Source organism: Myotis nattereri, assembly GCF_964212035.1.
Source record: "Myotis nattereri genome assembly, chromosome: 3".
NCBI classification, from domain to species: Eukaryota; Metazoa; Chordata; class Mammalia; order Chiroptera; family Vespertilionidae; genus Myotis; species Myotis nattereri.
In genome coordinates this window covers 212,671,505-212,699,069 of record NC_138077.1, presented here as the reverse complement: position 1 = coordinate 212,699,069, position 27,565 = coordinate 212,671,505, and the positions used below count along the sequence as shown (strand labels likewise).

At 50.5% G+C, this 27,565-nt stretch overlaps 1 protein-coding gene across 1 annotated transcript in view; it reads left to right on the top strand.

The window, feature by feature from the left end:
- PER3 (period circadian regulator 3) overlaps positions 1 to 26,887 on the top strand; it is a 36,124-nt gene extending 9,237 nt beyond the window's left edge. The window contains exons 7-21 of the mRNA XM_081086543.1: positions 1,518 to 1,596; positions 3,062 to 3,168; positions 3,390 to 3,546; positions 5,389 to 5,494; positions 6,398 to 6,526; positions 6,874 to 7,000; positions 11,609 to 11,741; positions 15,794 to 15,915; positions 16,160 to 16,333; positions 17,702 to 17,947; positions 18,182 to 18,789; positions 20,062 to 20,170; positions 24,008 to 24,191; positions 24,946 to 25,084; positions 25,973 to 26,887. Of these exons, the coding sequence (XP_080942669.1) occupies positions 1,518 to 1,596; positions 3,062 to 3,168; positions 3,390 to 3,546; positions 5,389 to 5,494; positions 6,398 to 6,526; positions 6,874 to 7,000; positions 11,609 to 11,741; positions 15,794 to 15,915; positions 16,160 to 16,333; positions 17,702 to 17,947; positions 18,182 to 18,789; positions 20,062 to 20,170; positions 24,008 to 24,191; positions 24,946 to 25,084; positions 25,973 to 26,137 (2,585 nt within the window). The 3' untranslated portion in view covers positions 26,138 to 26,887. The remainder of the gene's footprint in view (positions 1 to 1,517; positions 1,597 to 3,061; positions 3,169 to 3,389; positions 3,547 to 5,388; positions 5,495 to 6,397; positions 6,527 to 6,873; positions 7,001 to 11,608; positions 11,742 to 15,793; positions 15,916 to 16,159; positions 16,334 to 17,701; positions 17,948 to 18,181; positions 18,790 to 20,061; positions 20,171 to 24,007; positions 24,192 to 24,945; positions 25,085 to 25,972) is intronic.
- The last annotated feature ends 678 nt before the right edge of the window (positions 26,888 to 27,565 follow it).

Below are 27,565 nucleotides of genomic sequence, written 5' to 3'. Positions count from 1 at the left end.
TGACCACCAGGGGGCTGTGCAGAACGAAGGAAGGTCCCAGCCAGCAGCTAGGGAAGGAAGGCCCCAATTGGCCCTGATTGCCAGCCAGGCCTAGGGGCCCTATCTGTGCACAGATTTCATGCACCAGGCCTCAGTAATGGAACATTACTCAGCCATAAGAAGGAATGAAATTTTATCATTTGCACAAGATGGATGGACATAGAGGGTACTATGCTGTGAGATAAAGACAGATACCATGTGATTTTACTGATAGGCGAAATCTGAAGGACCGTATGGACAACAAATCACAGATACAGACTCACAGATACAGAGGACAAATACAGGGTTACAGATGGGGAGGGAGTTGAGGAAACTGGGTGGAAAGGTGAAGGGATTAAGAAGTACCGATGGGCAGTTACAAAATACAAAGTATGTAAAGTATAGCCACCGTGGAAAGCCCCGGTTTGCTGGTGGGCGGGGCCATCACGGTGATTGTGAGGGTGGAGGAGGGTGTCTGAAGTTCTGACGTCAGATTGACAGGCGTCCCGTGACACTAGTGCGTGGAGGAAGTGGTGGGGGTGTGAGGTGTGTGCAGTCCCAAGTGACTCCATTCAGTTAGATGTTTCCTGCATTCACCTCCTGTTTTTTTTTGCAAATGAAATCATGCGTCAGCAAATGCAGAATTAGCATTATGCTCACATGGTTTCCTAATGTGTTAGCCACTACGTTTGCAAAGCAGCCATGGCTGACCTGACCGGACCAGCTTTATCACACAAATGTACAACGCTCCTGTCCTGTGGGCTGTCCAGGCCTGTGTGCTGAGCTGCTTGCTCCTGCACCCTAAGGTGCTCCAGTAGACGATCTGCAATGAGCAAGCTGGTCCGTGCACACAGACTTCCTCTGTCCAAAGTTAACTGGGGGGCATGGCATTTGACCTGATTAAAAGTAGATGATGCCCTGGCTGGTGTGGCTCAGCTGGTTGGAGCATTGTCCCGCGCACCGAAAGGTGGCAGGTTCGATTCCCAGTCGGAGCAAATGCCCAGGGTTCGGATTTGTTCCACAGTCAGGGTGCATGTGGGAGGCACCTGATCAGTGTTTCTCTCCCACATCGATGTCTCTCTCCCTCTCCCTCTCCCTCTACCCTCCCTCTCTCCCTCTAAAATCAATTAAAAATTATTTTTAAAAAAGAGAAAAAGATGTAAGTAATAATGAAAATCATTACCATCTGATGTCGCTCTGGCTGCTCTGAGGCCAGGCCAGGGGTGGGCAAACTTTTTGACTCAAGGGCCACAATGGGTTCTTAAACTGGACCGGAGGGCGGAACAAAAGCATGGATGGAGTGTTTGTGTGAACTAATATAAATTCAAAGTAAACATCATTACATAAAAGCGTACGGTCTTTTTTTTTTTTTTTAGTTTTATTCATTTCAAACGGGGATCCGGCCCGCGGGCCGTAGTTTGCCCACGGCTGGCCTGGCCCTACGTGAGATTTCACCGTTTCCCCTGAAGTGGATGATTAACTAGATGTTTGTCTCCTAGCTCCTCGGATCCCCGTGGATAAAAGAATTTTTACCACAACACACACTCCAGGCTGTGTTTTTCTTGAAATAGATGACCGGTAAGTACTTCTTTAAGCCTAAGAGAGATTTGTTTCTGGGAATAAGTACAAATATGGAAAGGTTTACGTATGCTCACATGCTCCTACATTGCATATGTGATACCTACCCATTATCTGTTTGATTTTTGTTAGATTGAAATTATTTTTTGTCTAAATCAAGCATGTCAAACTCGCGGACATGCTTGGTCTAAATGTTTAACATAAATACCTTGCCTGCAACACTTCTCACATTTACAAGTTATGTTTGATCCCCAGCTGCTGTAGGTGAGTCAGTTGTTACTGTTCCGTTTACACTGGAGGACGGTGCGGCTGGGGCCAGCGTGCCAGAGCGCGTGTGGGATGTAATCACAGGGTGGCCCCGCCCCGCGCCTCTTGCAGCGCCATTTCCACGGCACAGCTGCTTCCCGCCAGCTCATGACTTCCTTTTTAAAGGGGGTTGGGGAGAGAAAAGAACAGATTTTTTTTGTGCGTATGAAACTAAATTTATTTAAATAATTGTTATTTATTTTGAACTTAGGTCCTTCCTACTTCTTTAAGTGTTAAAATAATCCTTTTTATTGAAAGAACAGTGATGATGAATAGTAGTTGCTAATTGTTGTTTTTTAAGATCTTTATTTGAAAAAATGATAAAACATTGTTACCCCCTGATTAGTATCTTCCATTTTCCCCTCGTTTATTTTAAACTTTTTTCTTATTCATGAAATCTCAAAACCTGGATAGCAAGCCTCATACCACATGGAGGTGTGAAGCAAAAGTGTCAAAAACTTGGCATGGTTATGATATGTGAATGTTGATTTTTAAAAATCTTAACATCTGAAAATGGGTTTATGTCCTTACAGTTACCCTGAGGTAAGCAGTAATTGGTGAGACACTTGGTATAATATAATCTGTCGAAAGCAGGATGATTTAACCAGGATATTTTGAAAACAGCTGACATGTTGTTGCTTAGACAGTGTTTGTGAACTTGTGCACAGAGAACGTGTGTGTGGAGTCGGGTCTTTCCCAGCCACCTGAGTGCCTGTCGCACCTTGGGTGGGAGCCGTTTCCGAGAGCCTCGGGCCTGCAGCACTGGGTGACCGTTGTCAGGGCGTCGTTTTGTGTGATTGTCATCGTAGTGTACAGACGCGTAGCACGCTTCCTTCCTTCACCATCCTGAGCGTGTTTCTGTTAGGATGCCACCTTTGTAAACTTAAGTGGTGGCGAATGCAGGCCCTCGAGGGCCTCTGAGGAACTTGTAAATGCACAGATCCCCGGTCTCGCTCCCGACATTCCACCCCGTTGGCCTGCGGCGAGCCAGTCTGTGAGCAGGTGCCCTGCGTGTTTTCGATGCAGATGGCAGCCTTTCTTAGGTTATGTGACTGTTCCCCATAGTCTGTATGTACCTGTTGACTCGAGTTTAAAATGAAGGAAAGGAGTGTTTTTAAAGTGTAACTGCATCTCACCGGTGGCCTGTGCGTCTGCCCAGGGCCGTGCCTTTGCTGGGGTACCTGCCGCAGGACCTGGTCGGCACGTCCATCCTCGCGCACCTGCACCCGGAAGACTGCTCTCTGATGGTCGCCGTCCACCAGGAAGGTGAGGGCTGCTGCCTGGGGAGGAGGTTCTTTCCTTCGTCGTTGATCGAATTGTTTTTCATTTCTTACCAGAGCTTAACCTTTAATCTGGTGAGCAAGGTGTGGAAACCGCTCACACTCCTTTTTTTCCTACTTTGACGTTCTGAACATTGATCCGTAACTGCCTGACAGTGAGTTTGTCGTCACGTGTGTGTAAGTTCCTCTCCCGTCCCCTCCGTGCAGTGCTGCGGTCCGCGGGCCACGCCCCCTTTGAGCACCGCCCCGTGCGCTTCTGCACACACAACGGCGACTACGTCACCCTGGATTCCAGCTGGTCCGGCTTCGTGGACCCGTGGAGCCGCAAGGTGTCCTTCATCATGGGCCGGCACAAAGTGCGGACGTGAGTCCCCCAGGTTCCTCGTTTTCTGGAAACTCTCTTACCAGGTGTCATTCCTGCCTCCACTTCCCCCCCTTGATCAGGCAGCACGCGGACGGACGGACGGACGGACGGACTCCCAGTGCTTTCAGCAAGAAGTTTCCACGAGTGATTTCCTTCCCGGCCTCATACTTCCCTTCTGGGGATGTTCCAGGGAAAGGTGGCGAAACACAGAAAAGCTATAAAGAAAAGATGGGTTTTGCAGCACAGTCATAATGGCCGACTTAGAGTAGCTCAAATGTCCGTCATTAACTAATTTGGAATGTCTCCTGGACATGTTATATTGGTCAAGAAAAATTTTTACAGAGATTATAGAACATGGGAAGTTGACAGATTAGATGTAAAAAGCATATAAAGTTATTTATACCATATGATTAAAATTACATCTAAAACACACACACTAACCATGAGATGTGACAAGATTAGAAGGAAATAAAATAGACTTTGGTTGTGTGTGGGGTAGTGGGATTATGGGTAAGTTTTGTGTTTTTTTTTTGCCTTTTCAGAATTTTAAAGTGCTGCTTAGTGAGCAAATAAAACTTATTCTATCAGCTTCTGTCAAATCCCACTTCCTTGTGTCTATTTTATTAAATCGTTATTTTTAAAAATTAGACTCTGTGGTACTGACTTTCCTGCCAGCAGGGCTGACTCCGGCCTGTTTGATCCCCGTTCCCTGCGCATTTGCCGGAACCGGTGAGGCAGATCCAGAGCGGCCCGGCCCGGTATCGGAGCCTGAGACGCCCCCATCCCCTGACTTTCTGGCCCGTTTACACTTGACCTGCAGGTTCCTGGGCTGGGCCATCGGTGCCCTTTGATGTCTTTTTACGCGTGGAAATGAGGCCTCACCCTCATGCTGGGACACAGGCGCCGTTCGCTCTTGCTCGTGCAGCCGGGGGACCTGGCTCAGCGGCCACCTCGGGCGGAGGAGGACTGGGTAGCGCAATTGTCACAGTGCCGGGCGCGTCACGGGGTGGAGAAGGCTCGCTCCTGCTGTGGGGGGAGCAGCACAGTGCCTGTCGCTCAGAAGGCCCTGGCAACGTGCCAGACAGTCCTCCTTCCTGCCCCTGGGCTTGCCTGCCCCTCGCTGTATTCGGGTGGAAGATTTAACATGTTCTAGGACGTGAGCACAGATGACGCGAAGGGTGTGACGGCCACACTTCACCAGGGGGGGGCGGCACAGTCATCTTGGCTGCAGAGCTTCAGTCAGGAGGCACCTTCAACAGTCAGTGTTGGGCAGCCTCAGGGTCTTAAGGTTCCTGCAGTAGGTTACGCAGGTGACGTTCCGTTGTGAGGCCCGCAGTTGTGAATATGGTCCGGTAGCTGAGGAGGTTCCGTGTCCCGATCGAGATTTACACCAACAGCGACCGCAGCCGAGAGAGACTGCAGCAAGGGACGCGAGCAGCCTGAACTGTCTCGTTCATCTCTCGGTGCTTTCTCTACCCACGTGAATAGGATTTCAGCTGCAGATTTTCTATATTTGGGATCAAAGAGTGGCTTTGTAAAAGCATAGATTTAGTATTTGAATATTTAAGATTACTTTAGACTTCATTGTAAATGAATTTCATTTTTTTAATGTTTTTAAAATATATTTTTATTGATTTCAGAGTGGAAAGGAGAGGGAGAGAGAGAGAGAAACATCAGTGGTGAGAGAGAATCACTGATTGGCTGCCTCCTGTACCCCCCACAGTGGGGATCGAACCATGACCACCCGTTTCATAGGTCGATGCTCAACCACGGAGCCACGCCGGCCGGGCTGTAAGTGAATTTTAAATCGCCCGACCCAGCCTTTCATGTGCTATTTTGTAGGAGCCCGCTGAACGAGGATGTCTTTGCTGCCAGAATAAGCAAGATGGACAATAACGACAAAGACATAACGGAATTACAGGAACAGATTCACAAGCTTCTGTTACAGGTAAAATGGGGGAGATTTTAAAAATGGACAGAGAATTCCCATAATTGTGTTTTATTTTAACATTCTGTCTAGTAAAGTCACTTCACAAAAATAAGCTGCGGAGAAAGATCCTTACCCTCTGCATTCCAGAAATTTCTGTCTTCCTCTTTTTTGTTTTTAAGGAAACTTTATTAATCTTCTTTTCATTTTTCTATGTTAAATGCACAGAATACTCTGTAAAAACCCATTTTAAGACAATGAAACTGAGTCACAGTGAGCAGTGAGACAGAGAAGTCATTTCTGAGCGAGAGACTTCTTCCGGTGTCCCAGGCTCCCCCGGTGCTCAGCCTCGGATTCGGGGTTTTGGGGATAGTTCACATTTTAAAGGTAGGGAGAGCCTGGCCGATCTCAGTGTCTGGTTGTTATGAGGCAAAAGTAGGAAAAACTGCTTGTTGAAAACAAATACCCGAAATGGTTTCCGTTAGAGATTCCGTCATAAGCTTGTGATGTGCTGCTGGCCTGGCAGGTCTTCAGAGACGCTCGGGTCCGTAAAGCACCTGTCAGGTCCGTGGGGACTGGGGTGTGTATTTCATTTGTTCTGTCTGCTCTAAGCGCAGCATAAAGAACAAGTGATTTTCATATTTAGGAAAATTATGCTGTGGCTTTAAAACAATATTTTTCGTTCCAGAAATACCCACTTAGATTAGAAACTAGACTTTGCCCTTGAAAATTACTGAAATGAGGGGACTGTCTTTCATGTCAGACATAGGGCTAAAAGCATCAACCCTCAAGCCTACTTTAGGGTGTCGGAGATGTCAGTCTTATGTTCTGATGAGTTTAGGTAAGCTCTGAGTGGGTCATGCTGCGTCCCCACCGCCCCGACCGCAAGATAGTAACCCCCAAATTGGACCTGTGTCCTTGCAGCCAGTCCACGGGAGCGCCTCCAGTGGCTACGGCAGCCTGGGAAGCAGCGGGTCCCAGGAGCAGCACGTCAGCGTGGCCTCCTCCGGCGAGTCCAGCGGGCCGGGGGCGGAGGACGCCCAGAAGGAGCCGGTGAGTGGGCGGCACCCCGTCCTCCACCCTGGCACCTGCAGTGCTCGCAGTGCTGGCCTGCAGCCCTGCCTGCTGGGAGCCATTCCCACCCACCCTGGCGTGGGAACCTAAAGAGAAAACCTCCCCTTGGGAAGTGGTGGTTGCGTTAATAGTGTGCTTTCTGCAGACCAGCAGATTGTGCACAGATGTGTGTTGTCAGGTGAACCGGGTGGGAAAGGGAATCAAGGCCATTGCTGTGCTTTTCATCACCACGTGTTCGGGGGACCAGAAGTTTCATGTATTCTGCTCGTGTATCTTGTAATGTTCATGTGATAATATGTGAGACATATTTCGCTCTTTTCCCCAAGTTGACTTTGCAGCAGGTCTATGCCAGTGTAAACAAAATTAAAACCCTGGGGCAGCAGCTGTACATCGAGTCCATGGCCAAACCACCCAACAAGCCAGCGGTGGGGACGCACACAGGACGGCCCAGTGGTGAGTCAACGGGGCCCCAGCCTCCCCCACGTCTGGCCTCCGCATGGACATGGGTGTGTGCTGCGCTTTCCATCATCACTTGTCCCGTCGTGATCGTGGTGATAGCAGCAGCAGCAAGTACTGGCCTGGAAGCTGAGGGGGATGGGAAGGTAGTTACAGTTACGGCTCCTAAAGAGGCGATGTTTCTGGCAATACCAGCACACTCACAGATTCCGCCCGTGAGCTCTCCGCAAACCAGGAGTCAGGTTAGAACCCGTTCCAGAAATTCTAATCCCTTTGTGTCATTTCAAACGTGTGGACAATGCTCAAGACCTGAGTTGAATGAAAAACTTGGCATTTTTCCGACACACGTATACTTTCCTCAAATATAGGTAAGCAGTGCTCTAGAAGAATCAGCTTTTAAGTTAGTTGTGATAGTGGCAGTATTTTGAAATTTTAACCGACTTGCATATACGGCACAGGAAAGTCCAATAATGTAGACATCAAATTATATTGACCTTTTAATTAGCTAGCTTTCCCTTTATCTCTCTCCCTGAATATTAATATAATTTGGGAGTGGTTACAGATTTTGGGCACCTCAGTGTGATTCATGGTCTCTGTCATTGTCAGATGCGGCTGTTTTAGAGTAGAGGGGGCATTGTCTCCAAGGGCAGTGATAATGGCTGCTGTGTTTTGGCCTGGGCATGATCTACACAGCACACATCAGACTCCTGCGCCTGCAGTGCTCTCCCCGGAGCCGTAGGGTGCCGCGGGGCTAGCAAGTCCGTCCTTCCCTGTGTTCTTCACCGGGCGGAGCTTTCTCTGTCTTCTGTGGACGTCGGCACAAGGACAAGGAACGCTTTCCTGTCCCTTGAAGCCATCAGGTCTCCTCTCACAGGAGAGTTCGTCTTCAACACCTTTCTCGATGCGGATCGCTATCCCATGTCTTGGCAGAGAAAGTCTTTGCGTAGATTTTAAATCTACGTTTTGTGACTGTTTTCTTTGTCATCTGGTCCAGTCAGTGCCACGCGGGCTGCCCTGGCCTAGGCCTCGTGTTGGTGCCACAGTTCGGTGGCCTGACGTCTGTGTTTTTCTCCGAGTGGAGACCTTTCTCCCTTCCTGCTTCGCTTTGCTCAGCTTCTCGCCCGTCGCCTGGTAACACGTCAGGACTGGCGTTGGGAGGCTGAGTATTTCAGCAGACCTCAGTCTGCCGTCCTTTATCACTGGATAAAGGCTAAGCTGGACCTCACTGTGCACCTGGGCTGCTATTTCAGACACTGAAATTTCCCTGCTCCTTATATTTATGCTGCACTTGACTCGGAGACATAGGATGGGAAGGAAAATCCATTGCCATTTGGTATGACTTGGGAGAACTCATGTTGTATATATATATATATTTTTTTTTAAAACATATTTTATTGATTTTTTACAGAGAGGAAGGGAGAAGGATAGAGAGTTAGAAACATCAATGAGAGAGAAACATCGATCAGCTTCCTCCTGCACATCTCCTACTGGGGATGTGCCCACAACCCAGGTACATGCCCTTGACCGGAATCAAACCTGGGACCTTCCAGTCCCCAGGCCGACGCTCTATCCACTGAGCCAAACCGGTTTTGGCTATTTTTTTTTTAATTGATTTCAGAGAGGAAGGGGGAGGGAGAGAGAGATAGAAACATCAGTGACGAGAGAGAATCATTGATTGGTTGCCTCCTGCACGCCCCCTACTGTGGCTCAAGCATGGAACCCAGGCATGGGTGACCTGGTTCATAGCTTGATGTTCAACCATTGAGCCACACTGGCTGGGCATCTTGATTTTATTAACATTTAAAACCTACAAGCTTAAAGAACCTAGTGAAAAAAATCTAGTGCTCCTTACTCAAGAGAAATCAGTGTGCAACGTGAGAATAAAATGTTACATTAGAAAGTGAGTGGTGATTCACACCAGTGAAACACTGAATGGTCATTGTGTGCAGCTTCATGTACAGGGTGCTGAGCCAGCAGGCACGGCGGGCGTTAGGTTTTTGGGTTTACTTTCTTACAAGGGCAGGCTACCCTTTAAAGAACAGTAAGAAGGGACACTTTAGAACTTACTGTGGAGGGGCAGGGAGCAACAAGGAGAGAAAGCTCTTCATCAGCTCCGTGGACCGAAGCCAGTGCCGGCGCAGTAACTGGGGAATTAGGGAACACTGAACGTCCCTCTTTGGGCGGACGCGATGCCCGAGTGGAAACAGACGATCTGTAAACGGAAGTGACTCAGAGAGAGCGTGCGCTTTGGTTCCGCGCAGGGAGAGCTGGGGTGAGCATCATTCCAAACGCAGAGGAAGGAAGCCAGACGGATCGCATGCTCATGGTCTTCCTTTTCTTTTTTGAGATGTTTTTATTGATTTTTAGAGAGAGAGGAAGTGAGAGGGATAGGAAGGTGGAAACATCGGTGAGAGAGAAACATCACCGGTTGGCTGCCTGCTGCAACCCCCTCCAGCGACGGAGCCCACAACCCGGACATAACCCCTGACCAGGAATCAAACTGGCTGCCTCTTGGTTCATGGTCGACACTCAGCCACTGAGCAGCACCTGTCAGGCTCCTGGTCTTTCTGGAACCTGTCGGTGCTGAGGATCCAGGGCGGCCAGCAGGCCCGATTCTGAGGGGAGACCACACCTGCAGGGAGAAGGGACGCACACTGGGTGCCGGCGCGCTGGGAACCGAAGCAAGTAACTGGCAAGAGACAGACGTTCTCTGAGGCGCGATGCAAGGGAAGACCAAAAGCTGACAGTGGAGCAAACGCTGGAAAAAGCCGTCCAGCAAACAGCCCCCTGAAGCACCGCGTCTTCAGAGCAATTGGAAACCTAGCACATCGAGCAAAACCATGGCAACAGCCCACCGGCACCCGGGCCTAAACCTTAACAAGATTAACTCAAACACAGGGCTAGCAGGAGGGCTCGCCCCGTCTCTACTGTCCTTTTCCATCAAAAAAGGAAGATGTTTCAACAGATGAGAAAGCAAATGGAAAAGCAACAGCTCCCAGGAGACAGAGCAGTCGTCAGATGAAGAGTCAGAGATGACACAGGTGCTGGGACACCCAGACGGGAATTTAACGTAACTGTGAATGACGCATTAAAGGCTTTAATGGACAAAGCAGGCAACATGCAGGCCTCCCAGGGCAATCACAGCATGGAGATGGAGCGTACACAACCACATGGCAGAGCTAGGAGTGCTAGACAGAGAAGAATAGATGCCTGCGGCGGGCACTCGATGGAGAAAAGCAGCCGTAAATTTGAAGATAGAAAAATAGAAACTGCACAAACCGAAACGCAGTGAGAAATAAAAATACAGACTAGAGCATCTCAAGAATGAGGGACGGTATCAAGTGTTCTACCAGATGAATAATTAGAATCTCACAAGAAGTACTTGAAGAAATACTGGCCAAGGTTTCCCACGAAATCCAGAGAACACTGACTAGTGGAAACACCAAAAACAGAAAAAGAAAAACACCCGCCACAAAGAAAAGCACACCCACGGGAGCATGGCCAGTCAGACTGCTGAAAAGCAAAAGACCGGCTCGAAGCAGCCGGAGGGAAGCACAGGTTATGTCCAGAGAAGCGAAGGTCAGGATGCCAGCCGACACTTCTTCAGGAGCCGTGCAGCCAGAAGACAATAGAGTCTTCAGAGGAAAAACTGCCGGTGTTCGTTTTACACCTGCTGGGAGCTGTCATTCAGAAGTGAGGGAGATACAAAGATTTCCTCACATAAAGACTGGGAGCTTATTGCCAGCAGATTTACTCTGTAAGGAATGCTAACGGGATTTCTAAAGGTAAAAGAAATACAATACAGGCTTAAGACTCAAGTCCATACAAAGTAATGAAAAGCGCTGGAAATGGAATAAACGAAGGCAAAGTCAGTTCTACTTTTCACTTATTTTTAATCGTTCTAAAAGGCAACTGTCAGAAACAAAACCCGCGTTCTGCATTCGTGGTTCCTGTGAAAACTGCAGGCCCTGGGCTGTGCCATCGTAACGTCCTTAAAGTGCACCTGAGGTAGTGCCATTTGGAGGTAGAAACTGAATCCTTAATGACATATTGTAGACTTTAGAACAGTTATTACAAAAAGTTTTTAAAGAAGTGGAAATAATGTCAGTAGAGGAGATAAAATAGAATTTAAAACACCCCAACATGAGGCATAAAAAGGAGGTAAAAAGAGACGTGATAAACCAGCTGGAACAAGGGGAAAACAGCTGGCAAGATGGTTTGTATGAGTCCAGCTATATCAGTAGTCACACTGACCGTGAACGCAGTTTACCGGTTAGGAGATGGGAACGATCAAAGCAGATGAAAAAAGAAGATGCAGATGTATGTCACCTATAAGAATCCATCCTTTAAAACAAAACCCGGTTAAGAGCAAAAGTCCAGGAGAGAGATTCTGTGCCAACAAGGATCAGAGAAAGCTGGGGAGCTGCATTCCGTCAGGTGTGGACACCTTTCTGTGTCAGTGCCTTTAGATCTGTGCTCATTGTTAATGGCTGCATGGTAGTCTATTGAATATATTTATTCTAAATTACTGTGATTTAATCTTGCTGAATATATGTTCTTAAAAATAATGCACTTGTCATTGTACATATTTTCATTCTCTTTTAGGTGAGCAGAAGGCCTTTTCTTCCGTACAGCCCTGGAAGAATGAGAGCGTGCGCACTGAGTCTTGTCAGGGTTTGAGGAAAGACCAGCATAGCCCTTCCTACCAGCAAATCAACTGCATTGACAGTGTCATCAGGTACGAAGCCTGCGTTTTGAGAACATGTTTTTCCAAAGGCATACATGGCCCCTGTGGAGCCCTGGTATCATTTTTAATAGCTGTGGCTTGATTTTTCACTGTAAATCAATAGATACCATGGACTGCCCCTCACATACCGTCCATGACATGCTCAGCATTCCGGGGGTGCAGACAGTTAGAAGATGTATTCCTGGTTTGGAAGGAATGGTTGAGAAGATAAGGCCTCTGCTTGTTGAATGGAGAGGATGTAAGATGTGAAGATCAATTCAAGACTGTGGGAAAAGAGAGGGAACACCAGTGACTCCGGCCGATGGCCAGGGAGGACCCCTTCAGAAGGAAGTGCAAGTCAGCAGCTTGGAAGCGTGAGTTGCTTTTTCTCTCTCCTTCAATTTCCAACTAACTGGACATCCATCACCGTAAAAAGTGCCGCATACAGCAGACCGGACACTGAGAGATCCACCCACCTGTGCACCTGAGAGTGGGTGGCGTGGACCATGGGAGTGGCAGCGAGAGGGCAGCGCCATGGGCAGGCAGGACCTTTGTGGCAGAGGATGTGGTGGGTGAAGGTGGGGAGGGGGGCCAGCCCAGCCCTGGGTCTGCAATTGAAGGGATCTCTGCTCTCTGAGGAGAGACCACAGTGATGGGGTAGGGGGGTGGAGGTGCAGGGAAAGCCATGGGGAGTAGGCAGGAGAGAGAACTGAAGGAAAGGGGCCAGGATTCCGGCAAGAGTTCTGCCACGAATCTCTGGGGACCCCAACCCAACTTGAGCATCTCTCTGTCGGGCCAGGGCGCACTAACGCCCCAAGTGCCGAGTACACAATTCTCCCCGCTCTACTCCCACCCTTGTGTTTCCTCTTTTGGCAGCTTTGTTAAAATGCGTGTACTCTCAACCTTAGCTCAGGTCAGACAAACCAAAAACATGGCCGTATCCCCACCTTGTGGACAATGAAAGGAAGCGTCTAATTGCCAACCTGTTGAACTGTTAGAATCAACCAGGCCTTGTCTCAGTGACAACGGTGTTTGCTGCTTCAGATGCAGTGGGGATGCACTTTTCATCAAACACCATGAAAAGCATGCAGTACAGGATCACAGAAAGGAAATAGCCATTTCCCAGCAGCCAGCTCCACCCGAAAGGCATCCAGCTGGTCGGGGATTCAGAGCAGCTGTTGGGAAGAAATTCAGCAAGCTGCAGAGAGCTCAGAGGGCAGTGCCATGCTCTCAGGAGTGAAAAAGATAGAGGAAGACTTCACCAAAGAGATTAAAATTCCAAATAATAACCACACTAACTCTGGAACTGGAGAATTCAATGAATGAGATAAAGCAGGCGTTGGAAATGTAGCAGGTCAGATGGAAGAGATGGCTAATGAGGTGCGAGATGGGAATCTAGAAGTGATGAAGGTTGAAGGAAAGCGAGAACTCGGATTTTTTGAAAGTGCATAAACCCTCTGAGCGCCATCGGATACCACGCAGAAAGCCAGCCTAAGAGGATGGGTGATCCAGGAAGGGGTAGTCAGCATTACTTTGCTACCAAAAGAGAGAAGGGTACCACAGGGAAAGAAAACTGTAGACCAATATCCTTGATGAATGTAGATGCAAAAATTCTCAACAAACATTAGCTAATTATACGTTAAAAAGATTATATCCTATGACCAAGTGGAATTTATCCCTGGAATGCAGAAAAAGCATTTGAAAAATACAACATCCTTTTATAATAAAAACCCTTAACAGATTGGGTATAGAAGGAACCTAACATAGTGAAGGCCACATACAGTAACTCACAGCTAACACACTCACTGGAAAAAAATTGAAAGTGGTTTCTCTAAGTTCAGTAACAACAATTAATATAATACTGGAAGTCCTAGCTAGAGCAATTAGGCAAGTCAACAAAATAAAAGGCATCCAATTTGGAAAAGAAAAGGTAAAATTGGTGCTATTAGCTATGATATGAACTTGTATGTAGGAAATCCCAGAGTCAGGAAGCTGTTGGAATTACAGTTTCAGTAAAGTGATGGATACAAAATCAACATGTGGAAATCAATTGCTTTCCGTTTTACTAAAGACAAAGCACCTGAAAAAGAAATGATAGCATCCAAACAATAAAATGCTTAGGAATAAATTTAACCACGGAAGTGAGAGATCTGTACAAGGAGAACTACAAGACTTTGCTGAAAGAAATTGGAGGCACAGCAAATGGAAAGACATCCCATGTTCATGGTTGGGAAAAATTAATATTGTTAACCGGCCAGACTACCCAAAGCTGTCTATAGAGTCAGTGCCATCCCCATCAAAGGCATTCTTTCCAGAAATTAACAATCTAAAATTCTTGTGGAGTCACAAAAGACCCCTTATAGCCAAAGCAATTCTGAGGGGAAAAAAGACATGCAGAGATATCACACTTCCAGATTTCAAACTATACTACAGAGTTACAGTCATAAAAACAGTGTGACACAGGCACACGAATAGACACATGGACCAATGGGACAGAATGGAAAGCCCAAAGTTAAATCCTGATGTGTATGTTCAGTTAACATCTGACAAGGGAGCCGAGAATGCCCGACAGAACAAGGAAAGTTCCTCTAACAAACTGCTGGGCAAATTGGAGAAACACGTGCAGAACAGTGAGAGGGGACCCTGTCTAACACAGAAAAATTAACTCAGAACGGGCCAGCACTTAAACATAGGACCTGGTACCATTACACTCCCGGGGGAAGACGGGGAAGGAGCTCATTGATACTATGCTTGGCAGTGATTTTTTTTATATATATATGACACCAAAAGCAAATATGGACAACAGCAAATATTAACAAGTGGAATTCATCCAACCCCAGAGCTTCTGCACAGGCACATCAAAGAGACAAGACGAAAAGATGGCCTACGGAACGGGAGAACGTGCTGCAAACCCTGAGTCACTAAGAGGTTAATGTCAAGAAAGTATAAACCACTCAGCAACAACAAAAAGCAGTCTGAGCTAAAAATGGGCAGGAGAACTAAATAGGCATTTCTCCAAGGAGGAGACATGAATGGCCAACACGCACGTGAGATGATGCTCAACATCACTAACCATCGTGGGAAAGCAAAGCGCAGCCACAGTAACGAGGTGGCGCCTCCCACCTGTTAGTGCGGGCACCATCGAGAAGACGGGAAGTAGGATGTGGAAAGGAAGCTCCCACGTTGCTGGCGGAAACGTAGATCAACCTCCATGGGAAGCAGTACGGAAGCTCGTCAAAAATTAAAAATCTGTCATACAGTCCAGCCGTTCAACTTCCGGCTATGTTCCCAAAGGAAATGAAGCAGGGTTCTGGCCAGATAGCTGCACTCCCATGTTTATCGCAGCATTGTCACGATAGCCAGGATACGGAAACAACCGAATGCCCGTCCGCCGGTGGATTTAAAGTGTGGTCTGTGCAGTCGAATGTTATTCAGCCGAGAGGAAGGAAATGTCCTCCCGCCTGCAGCAGCGTGGTGGGCCGACGTGGAGGGTGTTTAAGGGCACAGACTTCTCATGAGTGTAAATAAGCCGTGGAGATGTGACGAACAGTATGGTGAACACACAGTAACATGGCTCTCTCTTGTGGAAGGTGATCAATACTTCTCCTCGGGTGATAATGTGACATTTTGTAAACAGGTCAGAGTACACACTGGACACCTTAGATCAGCGATGGCGAACCTATGACACGCGTGTCAGAGGTGACACGCGAACTCATTTTTTTGGTTGGTTTTTCTTTGTTAAATGGCATTTAAATATATAAAATAAATATCAAAAATATAAGTCTTTGTTTTACTAGGGTTGCAAATATCAAAAAATTTCTATACGTGACACAGCACCAGAGTTAAGTTAGGGTTTTTCAAAATGCTGACACGCCGAGCTCAAAAGGTTCGCCATCACTGCCTTAGATATACGCAGTGTTACTTGTCAGATGTACCCCATACACGAATACATAAAAGGAAGTACATGTTTCCCAGACAGAAGTGGTGCGAGAAAAGCAGAGGGAGAGGCCGTTAGGGGTCGGGGGGAGTCCCGCCCTCAGCCTGTCCCTCCTGTGTCCTTGCAGATACCTGAGGAGCTGCCGCGCCCCAGCTCTGAAGAGGAAGTGTCTCTCCTGCACAAACACCACTTCGTCCTCAGAAGACGACCGGCAGGCCCACACGGCAGACGGTGCCCACGCCTTTCGAGGTAGCGGGGACGCCCTTCGTACTCGGATAAGAAGTTACGGCAAAGCCACCCCGCCCTCTGTTTCTCTTTAATTTTCCCACTTCCAATATTCCATCGTAATCACACATGATCCGAGTTCCACGGTCCTCTTTACGGCCCGGAGGTGGTTATTTATGTTATCAGTGTCTGTAAGCCATTTGGTCTCTAACATAAGCTTCCTGTCAGGAGTTTTTCTTTTCACTGTCAGCCTCTCTCACATCCCCAGCTGCGTGTCGGATCCCATCAGTCCCTTCACCAGAAGCGCCCGCTCACGGACGGCCCACCGGTGCCGAGGGCGGAGCTGCGCGGACCGAGGCCAGGGCAGCGCCAAGCCTGGGCTCCGGCATCAGCCAGTGCAGCTACAGCAGCACCATGGTCCACGCCCCGCCCCCAGAGCCAGGTACCACGTCACCTTTGACCTCAGATACACGCCACACGGACATGCTACTGTGAGACAGTCGTTTGTACCGTTTACTTAGTAGTAACTTCTCAGCTTTGGGAAGTGTCACACTGGTTACCTATGTACATACATTTTGGACTGAATTTCTTACGTCCCTCAACTAGAGTCACTAATGCAGCTTGGGCCACGTTGCTGCCCTGGAAAGAAGGTTTCAAACTTGGACTGTCGTTGGCCTAGATAGATCATACGTATACACAGGAGGTTCATGTGGGTCTGACCACGCTCCTTCTTTAACAGTATACGACTTGGTAAATTACTTGGATGATGTCTTCTTCTTATTCCTTTTTACGGCCTCCTATTCTTTGACTTTTTCATTACCCATAGCAGTTTGGTGGGTGAAGAAATAGTGACATGTTAAATCAGGTTTTCAGATGAGCTCTAACTTATCTTTGCTAGTTCCGTGGTGAGTCAGTCAGCACGTGCTGAGCTGACCGTGTACACTCCCTGTCCTTAGCCCGTCGCAGAGATTTAGCTCCTCGGAGTTCACACCCCCCAGAGATGGAGAGCGCAGTCCTGGCAGGCGAACTGTGGTTGGTGGGAAAGACCGGAGATGGAACTGCTGTGGGATTAGGTGGCGTTGCTAATGAGCCAAAGATTGCCTGTTCATTTTTAACCATGTGAATACATTACAGATTAAAAACTAAAAGATAAAAAAGAAACATTTTAAAGAGTTCAGGGAGATAGATATTTACAATAAAAGCAAGATTTTAATCCTATATAATAAAACCCTAATATGCAAATTGACCAAACGGTGGAATGACCGGCGAACGACCAGTCACTATGATGCACACTGACCACCAACGGGCCGGTGCACAGTGCAGGAGTTGCCCCCTGGTGGTCAGTGCCGCTCAGCCAGAAGCCGGGCCCATGGCTGGCGAGGGCAGCGGCAGTGGCGGGAGCCTCTCCCACCTCCACTGAAGGCAGGCGGTAAGGAGGGAGGGGTTCTGTACTGTGAGAGCCCCAGACTGCAGAAGGGCACAGGCCGGGCTGAGGGGACAGACAGACACACACACACACACACACACACACACACACACACACACCCCAGTGCACAAATTTTGTGCACCGGGCCTCTAGTTAATATATGTCTACACATTGAGTATTACAGTGCTGTAAGGCATCTATACAGGCATACAAACAGTGTAAAGACAGGCAGAAAAAATAAAAGTATGTGCTAATTGATGAAATTTTTTATATTCCAGCTATTGTAACAGTGTTTGTAAAACTTATCAAAAGGTCATTGAGTTGGTGAAAATAAATGCAAATAGTTGGTAGCAACGACCATTAACCTCTCTTCTCCCACCTCAGCAGAACCGACTCCCGCTGAGGATGCCGCCCCCGCCTGCCAGCCCTGGGCGCCCGGCACCCTGCCGGCCCCGTTAACCGCAGAGGAGTCTCAGCACGTGGGGCTCACCACGGCCGTGCTGTCGGCGCACACGCAGAGGGAGGAGCAGGACTACGTGGACAGGTTCCGGGAGAAGATGCTGTCCTCCCCCTACAGCTCCTACCTGCAGCACGAAGGCGGAGGACAGGCCATGTGTTCAGATGGTCAAGGTAGTTCAGGTCCTTCGAATACACTCCATCGGCCCACGAGCCCTCCGTGTACAGCCGTGTGTCCGCGCTGGGAGATGGGGGTGGGAACGGGCGAGGGCCGAGGAGGAGCTGAAAGGAGTTTGTCCTGTAGCAGCGCTCCCGGCTGCGTGACGGAGGCGGCACTGCCTCTCCCTGCGGGACCTGCACGGCAGCCTTCCCTCCCGGTGGTTTCCTCACTGCACCCTCTGTCCTCAGGAGCCGCCTCTCCCGGGCAGGCCAGGCCTCCTGGGGGCAAGAAGGGGAAGCACAAGCGGAAGAAGCTGCCGGAGCCACTGGGCAGCCGGTGTGCGGGGGACGCCTGCTGTCCCCACTTCAGAAGGGACGTCCAGGACGCTCAGCCCTGGAGCCTGCCCCCTGCCTCCCCTCTCCATGCCCCCGGCCTGGCGTTCCCGGCGGCGGTGGTGGCTCCCAGCCAGGCCCTCCCTTACCTCGTGCCAGCATTGCCCTTGCCCACTGTGGCCCCGGGGGGGCACTGCCCGCCTTTCCCAGATGTGCCTTCACCTTACACAGAGACTTTCCTAACCATTGTGCTGCCTGGCCCCTCTGTGTGTCCTCTGTGGGCACCGTCGTTCTCTCCATACCTGTATTTGGGTGCAGCAGGCCCTTCTGAAACGCCACCCTCAGTACCAACAGCAGCTCCCAGTATGGAACCACCGCCTCCAGTCACCACCCAGAGAGGCGCTGGGCAGAGCTGGGAGACGCAGAGCACAGGGCGCCCGGGCCCCAGCTCCAGGGGCAGCTCGCCGCTGCAGTTGGCCTTGCTGCAGGAGGACAGGCCCCCGTCCTGCGAGTCTGCAGAGCAGGTGAGGGTGTGGGCCCGGAGGCGGAGCCTGTGCGTGAACCGGCTTCCGCACACGACTGGAGAGGGTCGGGCAGAGGGTCTCGCTGGGCGCAGCACAGGTGGCTGAGTGGTGATGGCGGAGGCTGAGCGCTGGGCTCCAGAAACATGCACTTTGTGTGAAGCGGAATGAGAAGCTGCTGCGTCCTGGCTGCTTAGACGTGTGTGGTTTCCCAAAGTGCTTCCAGATGTTCTATAGCAACTAAGTTTTTCCTCCTTTAAAACTTGGCATCCGAGCACTAAACTCAATATGTTCATTGTGTCTAAAGTGCGTTTTACCTACAGCTGAGGGGTGGTCTGGTAAGACAGGAGTAAGCCGTCCTGACAAGGCGTGACTCCAGTAATGTCACTTTTCGAGCGCAGTTACGCGACGGCAGCTGTGTAAGGGGCGGGTCGGAGGCTGTCGGCACCGTCAGTGCAGCAGGCAGTTCATAGTTTCACGTGTGCTGGTCAGTTTCAGAAATGAGGGCTTTGAGTCCGTTTCCTTTGCTTGTCATCCTTACGCTGAAAGGGGTTCTCCGATGACCAGGTAGCCTGTGGGCAGGAGCCAGGACGAGCGTGAGCTAGCAGTTCTCTCGCGCTTCCCTCCCAGGCGTGGCGCCCTGCCTAGCATCAGATTAGGACAGTCCGCCCGGGTCAGCCAGGGAGCTCGGTGTGGAAGCCTGACCCCAGTGCACCTGCCGGACGCCAAGGCCAGGCGGGGCCGGCGAGCGAAGCCTGGGCCGCTGGACAAGACAGGCCCGCATCCCAGCCCGTCCCCTGTTAGCTGGGCTCGTGGAGGCACGTTATTTAGCCTGTCTTTGCCTTTGCTGCTGCTTTGAAAAACAGAAGGATTAATACTTCCTGGCTTACTCTGAGGATTAAATGCAGTCACACTATGGAGTCCTCCCCCAGGAGATCAAGATGGCTGGGCCTTTGCTTCGTCCACCTTCTGTTCCTAGGGTTTGGGACACCGCCTAGAACACACAGAAGTTCAGCACATCTTTTCTGAATGACAGGAAGCCTTAAAGCGCCCACCAGCACGTTCTGTGGCTGTCATCGGTGCTCACAGATCAGTACCTGACAGTTACATGCACAGGGACTTGGCCCCCGTGCTCAGGGCCAGGCTGACCTGTTCCGCGTCTCAGTTACGCCTGGCACTTCATTCTGTTTAACGGGTGACGGTAAAGATCTCCCAGGTATTTTGTCTTATGATGCTTGAGATGCTAACGTGTTTTCTTGTGTTCTTACTCCCCAGCAGTGTGCTCCAGGCCACAGCGGGGAGAACAACCATTTCTCTGCCAGGGACCCGTCCCCGGGGCCCCTGCCCAGGGAGTCCCCGCCTGGACCCGGCTCTGCGGCATCAGGTAGCGTCCAGGGGACACGGCCCTCGGGCTCAGCCGCCAGGAGGTCCCCGTCTGAGGACGGGCTGTTTGGGTTCCGCCCTGGTGTGGAAGGCCAGTGCGTTTCCTGTTTTCTTTGTGAAAGCTTTATGGGGTAATTTACTCACATACAACAGAAGGCACCAAATCAGGGTGCCACGCGAGAAATCTGAGGAACGTACGCTCAGACCCTCACACCCCATCCCCCCAGAACAGCTCCGTCCCCGGGAGAGTCCCGCGGCCTTGGGTCAGCCCTGCCCGGCCCAGCTGCTCCGCCCCTGAGTGCTGTCCTCCCACGAGGCCACGCGGATGGAGTCGCCGCACGCGCTCTGTCGGCATTCTTCCCCGCGCGCATTGCGAGCCCCCATGGCCCCATCAGTAGTTTGTCCTTTTCGTTGCTGAGGAGCAGGACGCCGTGTGGATGTCCACTCACCGTGGCTGGTGGTGGGGTTTCCGGTGTGGGATGTGAATGCTGAGGTGAACATGTTCGTCTGAGTCCTTCGTGGACCTGTTCCCTCTTGAGTAGGTGCCTAGAAAGGGAATTGCCAGCGAGGTCATGTGTGCGGCGACCACAGGAAGCTGCCCAGCTGCTCTCCGCAGTGGCTGCCCCGCGCTGCACGCCTGTCCCAGCACGTGAGGGCTCCAGTTCGCAGCACCTTGGCCAACACGAGGCCTTGTCCACCATAAGCTCAGCCATACGATGGGTTTGCAGGGATACCTCATTGTGGTGTTAGTCTGCATTTGCCTGTTGGTTAATGGTGTTGGGTATCTTTTAATGTGCTTTTTGCCATCATGTGTTCAAGTCTCTTGCCCATTTTTGGGTGGGGGGGCAGTGTTACTTTCCTATTGAGTAGTAAGAATTCTGTTTATATTCTGGATACAAGTCCTCTATCAGATATTTGTTTTGCAAAGATTTCTCCCTGTGTGTGGCTTACCTTTTCATTTTATTATCTTTTATTTTTAGCTTTATTTTGAAGAGCAAAAGATTTTTTTAATTTTAATAAATTTCAGTTGATCAGGTTTTATTTTATTAATCCTCACTTAACGATATTTTTTCATTGATTTTTTTTTTTTAATTGAGTCACTAAGATAGTCTCTGCCTTGGAAGTTTTGTAGGTTTAGCTTTTATAGTTAAGTTTGTGATCCATTTTCAGCTAATTTTTATGTGTGGTGTGAGGTTAGGGTCAATACACTTTCCTTGCACGTGGGTTATCCAGTTGTTGCTGCCCCATCTGATGGAAAGACTGGCCCTTCGCCCCTGACTCTCCAGGGCACCGTTGTGGAAATAGACTGGCTGTATGTGTTTGGGTCTGTTTCTGGACCGGCTCTGTTTACCTTCACAGCCAGCCGTGGGGTGATCCCCCTGCTTCTGAGGCAGCTTTCAAGTAAGTCTGCAACTCTGGTGGGTTAAGTCCTCCAACTTCATTCTGCTTTTCAGAATAACTCTGGGTATTGTAGGTCCTTCCTTTGTCCACAGAAATTATAGAATCAGGTTCTTAGTTTCTACAAACAAAAAACAAAACCCTGCTGGATGTTGATGAACACTGTGTCGGATCGATAGGCTGGTTCTGGGAGGATTGTCACCCTGACAGTATTGAGTCTTCTGACCCATGAGCATGATGCCTTTCTTTTTTATGTAGGTCTTTAATGTTTCTCAGCAACTTTTATTATTTTCCATGCACAGATCTTACACATACATGTTTTGCTAAAACTACCCCTAAGGGTTTCATATATTTGATGCTGTAGTGAATGACATTTTATTTTTTTTTTTAAATATATTTTATTGATTTTTTTACAGAGAGGAAGGGAGAGAGGTAGAGAGTCAGAAACATCGATGAGAGAGAAACATCGATCAGCTGCCTCCTGCACATCCCCCACTGGAGATGCGCCCGCAACCAAGGTACATGCCCTTGACCGGAATCGAACCCGGGACCCCTCAGTCCGCAGGCCGACGCTCTATCCACTGAGCCAAACCGGCTTTGGCGTGAATGACATTTTAAAAATCCAATCTCCAGCCCAGCCAGCGTGGCTCAGTGATTGAGTGTTGACCTATGAACCAGGAGGTCACTAGTTCGATTCCTGGTCAGGGCACATGCCCGAGTTGTGGGCTCCATCCCCAGTGGGGAGCATACAGGAGGCAGCTGATCAATAATCCCCTCTCATCATTGATGTTTCTATCTCTCCCTCTCCCTTCCTCTCTGAACTCAATAAAAATACATTTTAAAAAAATTAAAATAAAATTCTAATTTCCAATAGTTTGCTGTTAGCATATAGAAATTCAATCAGATTTTGAATTTTATATTCTGCAGTCTTCCTAAACTCATGTATTAGTTTTTGTAGCTCTTTCGTAGATCCTGTAGGCCTTTTCCACGTGGACAGTCTTGCTGTCTGCGAATATAGCTTCACTTCTTCCTTATGATCTGATGCCTATTGGACTGGCCAAGACCCCAGAGCAGTGTGAGCAGAAGCACTGAGACAAGCTTGCCTGCCTGCTCACAGAGTTCCACCATTAAGTGTGATGCCAGGTGTGGTTCCCTTAAATGTTCCCTGTCGGTAAGAGGAAGGACGTGCCTTTCCCCTGGTAATTCGCTGAGGTGTTTTCCTACCCCTGTTGAGATACTCATATGTTTCTTTTCTTATTTTATTAATATAATGAATTATATTAATTAATTTTCAAATCTTAAGTTAACCTTGTACTTGATCATGCTGTTTTATCTTTTTAATATATTGCTGGATTCTATACCCTAATAGTTTGTTAAGGAGTATCGCACCTATTATGAGAAATATTGTTTTATTGGTTTCTTTCCTTGTCTTGGTATTAGAGGAAGGATGGCCTTAAAAACATGACTTGGGAACGTTTCCCTCTTCGTTTCCTGGAGGAGCTCGTTTTGAGTTGATGTGTCGTCCTTGTATGTTCGGTAGAATCGCACGCGGACGCCATCGGGCCTGTGGTTTTCTCTGTGAGAGGCTGTTAACAGCATATCTGATTTCTTTCATAGATTGCGGTCGACTCGGTCATCTGTTCCTCCTTGAGGATCTTCGGGAATTTGTGTATTTCCAGGTTTTGTCCATTTCATCTAAGTTGTCGAATTTATTGCCATCAACTTGTTGACAGCATTCTCTTACTCGCTGAATGTCTGTAGAATCCATTGTACTCTTACTGTTCTGACTCTCTGTTTACCAATTGTATTAACTTCTCCAGGAAACAGTTTTTAATTGTTTTTTTCCCTGTTGTTGGGCTTTGTGTTTTATCGATTTCTGCTCTAAGCTTTGTTACTCCCTTCTGTGTACTTTTGGCGTTTATTTGCCCTTTCTCTAATTTCTTAAGGTGGGAGCTTAGACCATTAATTAGTCACCTGTTTCCTCCTAATATGAACATTTAGTGCTTTTCATTTTCCTCTACGCAGCGCTTTACTCATCCCTCAGGTTTGATGTGCGTGTTTTTATTTTCATTCAGTGTAAAACATTTTCTCATTTCCCCTGTGTTTTCTTCTTTGACCATAGTTATTAGAAATTATTTGATCACCTAGTATTGGGATTTTTCTAGGTATTTCATTGGGTGCGAGCTAAATTGCAGACAGAACACATTCTTTATGCTTTTAAATGTCCTGGCACTTGCTGAAGGGTCCAGCTTGGCCCATCCTGACCAGTGTCCCAGGCACCCTGTGAGGGAATGTGCTCCGCAGGGTCGAGCAGCGTCCTCTGAGTGTACCCTGGCCAGCCGGGCTGGTGACCCGGGTGGGCAGGGCTGGTGGTGAAGGGGGCGGAGGGGAAAGGAGCTGGCAGGCGTGTGCTGATCTGTTCCGTGCTGGCTCTTGGCAGGGAGCAGTGGCAGCAGCATGTGCCTCTCTGGCAGCGACGGCTCCTCTGAAGTCGCCCCCGACGGGCAGCAGCCTCGGGAAGTGCGGGCGGGGGACGCTGTTCCCCATGCGGCCGAGGAGCCCGTGTGGAGGATGATAGCGCAGACGCCCGAGTGCGTCCTCATGACGTACCAGCTGCCCGAGAGGTAAGTGGCGCCTGGCAGACCCACTCCATCGGCTCCTAATCGGCTCTTCCGTGGGGTCAGTGCCGAGTGGCTGTGAGCTGTTTATACACAGACCCTCGGGGAGCTGCGTTTTTAAATTCGCTCATTTGAAGTCCAATGATGAACGATTACGTGACACAGTGGTCACGGTGGTGGGGCACGCACGGCTGGTCCAGACTAAACAAAGGTGCTCCATCAGGGCAGGGGGGGAGGGGGGAGGGGGGAAGGAGGGAGGAGGGAGAGCTGGGGAGTAGGAGGTGGGGAGACAGGAGGGCAGGGGAGGCAGGAGGGCAGGGGGAGGAAGGAGGGCGGGGGGCGGGCATGGGCAGGGGGGCAGGGGGGAAGGCAAGAGGGCAGGGGAGGCAGCGCTCCAGGCGGCGTGAGCAGGGCTGTGCTGTTCAGAGGGGCTGTCTCTGCACTCACAGTGGGGGGCTGAGGGCGTCTCTCTGGCGCCTCCTCAGACTCTGCACAGATGTCCCCGAGAAGAGGAGGTCTGGCTGCCCACAGGACAGAGGAGCGATGCTGTGTGTTTAGCACGTGCATCGTATGTTTAGCGCGTGCATCGCATGTTTAGCATGTGCATCACATGTTTAGCGTGTGCATCGTATGTTTAGCATGTGCACCGTCACTCACAGGCGATGGAAAGCGCATCGCACAACAGGAGGAGCCCGTTCTCCGGGGGCGTGACAAGCACCCGGGCCCCAGGGCCAGTGAGGTTGCTGCCGTCTGTTCTCAGGGTGCAAGACGTGGTCCTGCGGGAAGACCTGGCGAAGCTGGAGAGCATGAGGCGGCGGCAGCCACAGTTCTCTGCGGGGCAGCGGGCGGAGCTGGCCGGGGCGCATAGCCGGGGCCTCCCTCCGGGAGCGGACACGCACGTGAGCACAGCGTCCGGCCGGGTCCTGGGCGGGAGGGTGCTGGGCACGGAGTGTGGGTGGCAGGACCCTCCCGGCGACTTCTGTGTGGTGTGACCGTCCGGCCGCTGAACAGCCGGTAGGCGTGGCGGCTGGGGGCTGGGAGCGCGGTGTTCCTGACGCAGGCGGCGGCCTCCCGCCCGTCGGCCGGTTCCGGGGCGAGGGGGGCAGAGCGCTGCTCTGAGCTGAGGTGGACGGGGAGCGAGGTGTCCGATCGCGTTCAGACGCGCGTGCATCTCTGAAGGGAGTTCAGACTCAAGAAGTGAGATCCACACCAGAGGGGTGTCCGTGCGTAGCGGGAGCCCCCGGGGACCCAGGTGGTCTTTGCTCTGATGCGTCCCCACAGGAGGCCGGACGTGAGCCGCCCAGGCAGGACGCCCCGTTTGCCGGTGGCCGAGGGGCTGGCTCTGTAGCGATGGTGTGACGGCTGTGGGAGGTGATGTGTGAGGTCAGAACTTAGAACAGGACGGTGCCCAGAAAGTGTGCACTGAGGCTTATGGGCTGAGCAAGTCCTGGAGTCCCCTCTTTCTGAGGAGAGGGTGCGAGCCTGCCTGTCGGAGGGCCATGTGCCGTCTCCCCAAGACCAGGGCGGCTGGTCACTGCCAGGCCCTGTGTCCTTTAATCCCGTCTTCCTGGTACGTGAGTGAAGGGCCTGTGAGGAATGAGCCCCACGCAGGTGAACAGAAGCGTTTAAAGTTGCTGTCGTTTACTTTCTAAGAAGGAGCGAGCGTGTGGACGTCCTGGACGTGGGTGGGTGTGGGAACTGGACGCGGTGCCTGGCCCGCATTTCACTGCCTGAGACGCCAGCTGGCGTCCCGTCAAATAACCCGCCTGCCTTGTTCCTCCTTGGAGGGCTGTGCCTCCTGCAGGGAGAGAGCCGCGGGCGGTGACACAGGAGGAGCCTGCAGCCAGGACCCCGGACGGCAGCTGAGTGGCTGTGAGGTGCCGAGCACAGCCTCCCGGGACATCTCGGAGCCCCTGACTGTAAATGACCGCGGCGTTGTCCTTGAACGCTAAGGTTTCTCCTCCTTGGCCTCTCGACAGAATCGCTTCTCCGAAACAGACTTGGTATATAGAATCTTTTCCTTCTCCCTGTTCCCGGCGTATGAAAACACAGTCGGCTTTTTCTGGCTCAGCCGTGTCCGGAGGACTGGAGGGCTTCGCAAAGCTGTGTGTGCAGCAGAGGGAGGGATAGTGAGCGTAGACTGCAGAGCCCAACCAGACCTCAGCCTCATGGCCTTGGCTCTGCTACTACGTCCGTCATTCCCGTCAGAGATGAGGCAAGTCCCGCCCAGGGCCCTGTGCCTCCCGGGGTCCCTAAACTGTCCAGTCAGCACAGGTGACGCTGCCCCATGACCAGCATCAGACACCCGTGAGCTCACAGCACCCGGCCCTCCTGTTTGCCGATGGCACGCGCTGCCCGCCGGGGCCCGGGGTGCCGAGCTCCGAGGGCATCTGGACCTTCATCCGCACAGAGGCTCCCCCTCGGGCTCCACCTGCCACGGAACCTGAGTCTCATCTGCAGAAGCGACCCGCTGCGGCCGGCTCATTCCGGGGCTGTTGAAGTTCGCTTCCGCATGTGAAAGCTTCTGACTCAATGTGGTATTTCCTTTTTAATGTCTTTGTTTTTATGATTGTAAATCATACAGTCATAATCAATGATTGTAAATCATTATATGATTGTAAATCATACATCAGTGATTGTAAAAAGTTTTGTAGAAATTAATATTGGTTTTATATGCGTCTGTGTTTAAATGCGTTTAAACCAAAACTACCAGTTAACGCTTTCTTTCCAGCTAATTTACACCAAAAGGTCCGGCCCTGCCAGAGGTCTGGGGGCACTGCCTCTTGTTTGCCCCTAAACGGGGGTCAGTGGGGAGGGGCTGCACAGTGAGAGAGGTCGTGGGGGCTCGGTGTTGGGCAGGCGCAAGCCCCCGCGGGACCCATGCTCCCTGCGGCCGAGCTGGGTCTGCTCTGAGCGGCTGTGTCCCGGGTCAGCCAGCTCCTGCTCCTGCTCCTGCTCCTGCGGGGAAGGCACGCAGCTCCCTCCACGCAGGTCAGAAAGAGGAAGGAGGAGACGTGGGTCACGGGAGCCTGTCCTCTGCGCGGACGCGCTTGTTTTTCTTCCTGGTGGCTGTGTCTGTGTGTGTGTGTGTGTGTGTGTGTGTGTGTGTCTATGTGTGTGTGTCTGTGTATGTGTCTGTGTGTCTGTGTGTGTGTGTGTGTGTGTGTGTGTGTGTGTGTTTTATTTTGTTTTAGGAAAACACTTGCTCCTCCTCCGAGTTTTCCAGTTTTTGTAAAATGCGTCCTGGTGACATTAGGAGACTCGACCCTGCTGGGCCTCATTCTGGATCCCCCGACTCTCAGTCCCCGGGGCGTAGCCTCTGTGCAGAGTCGTTTCCTGGAAGGAGATTCTGTCTTTTACGGGGTCAGAACCTTTTCCAG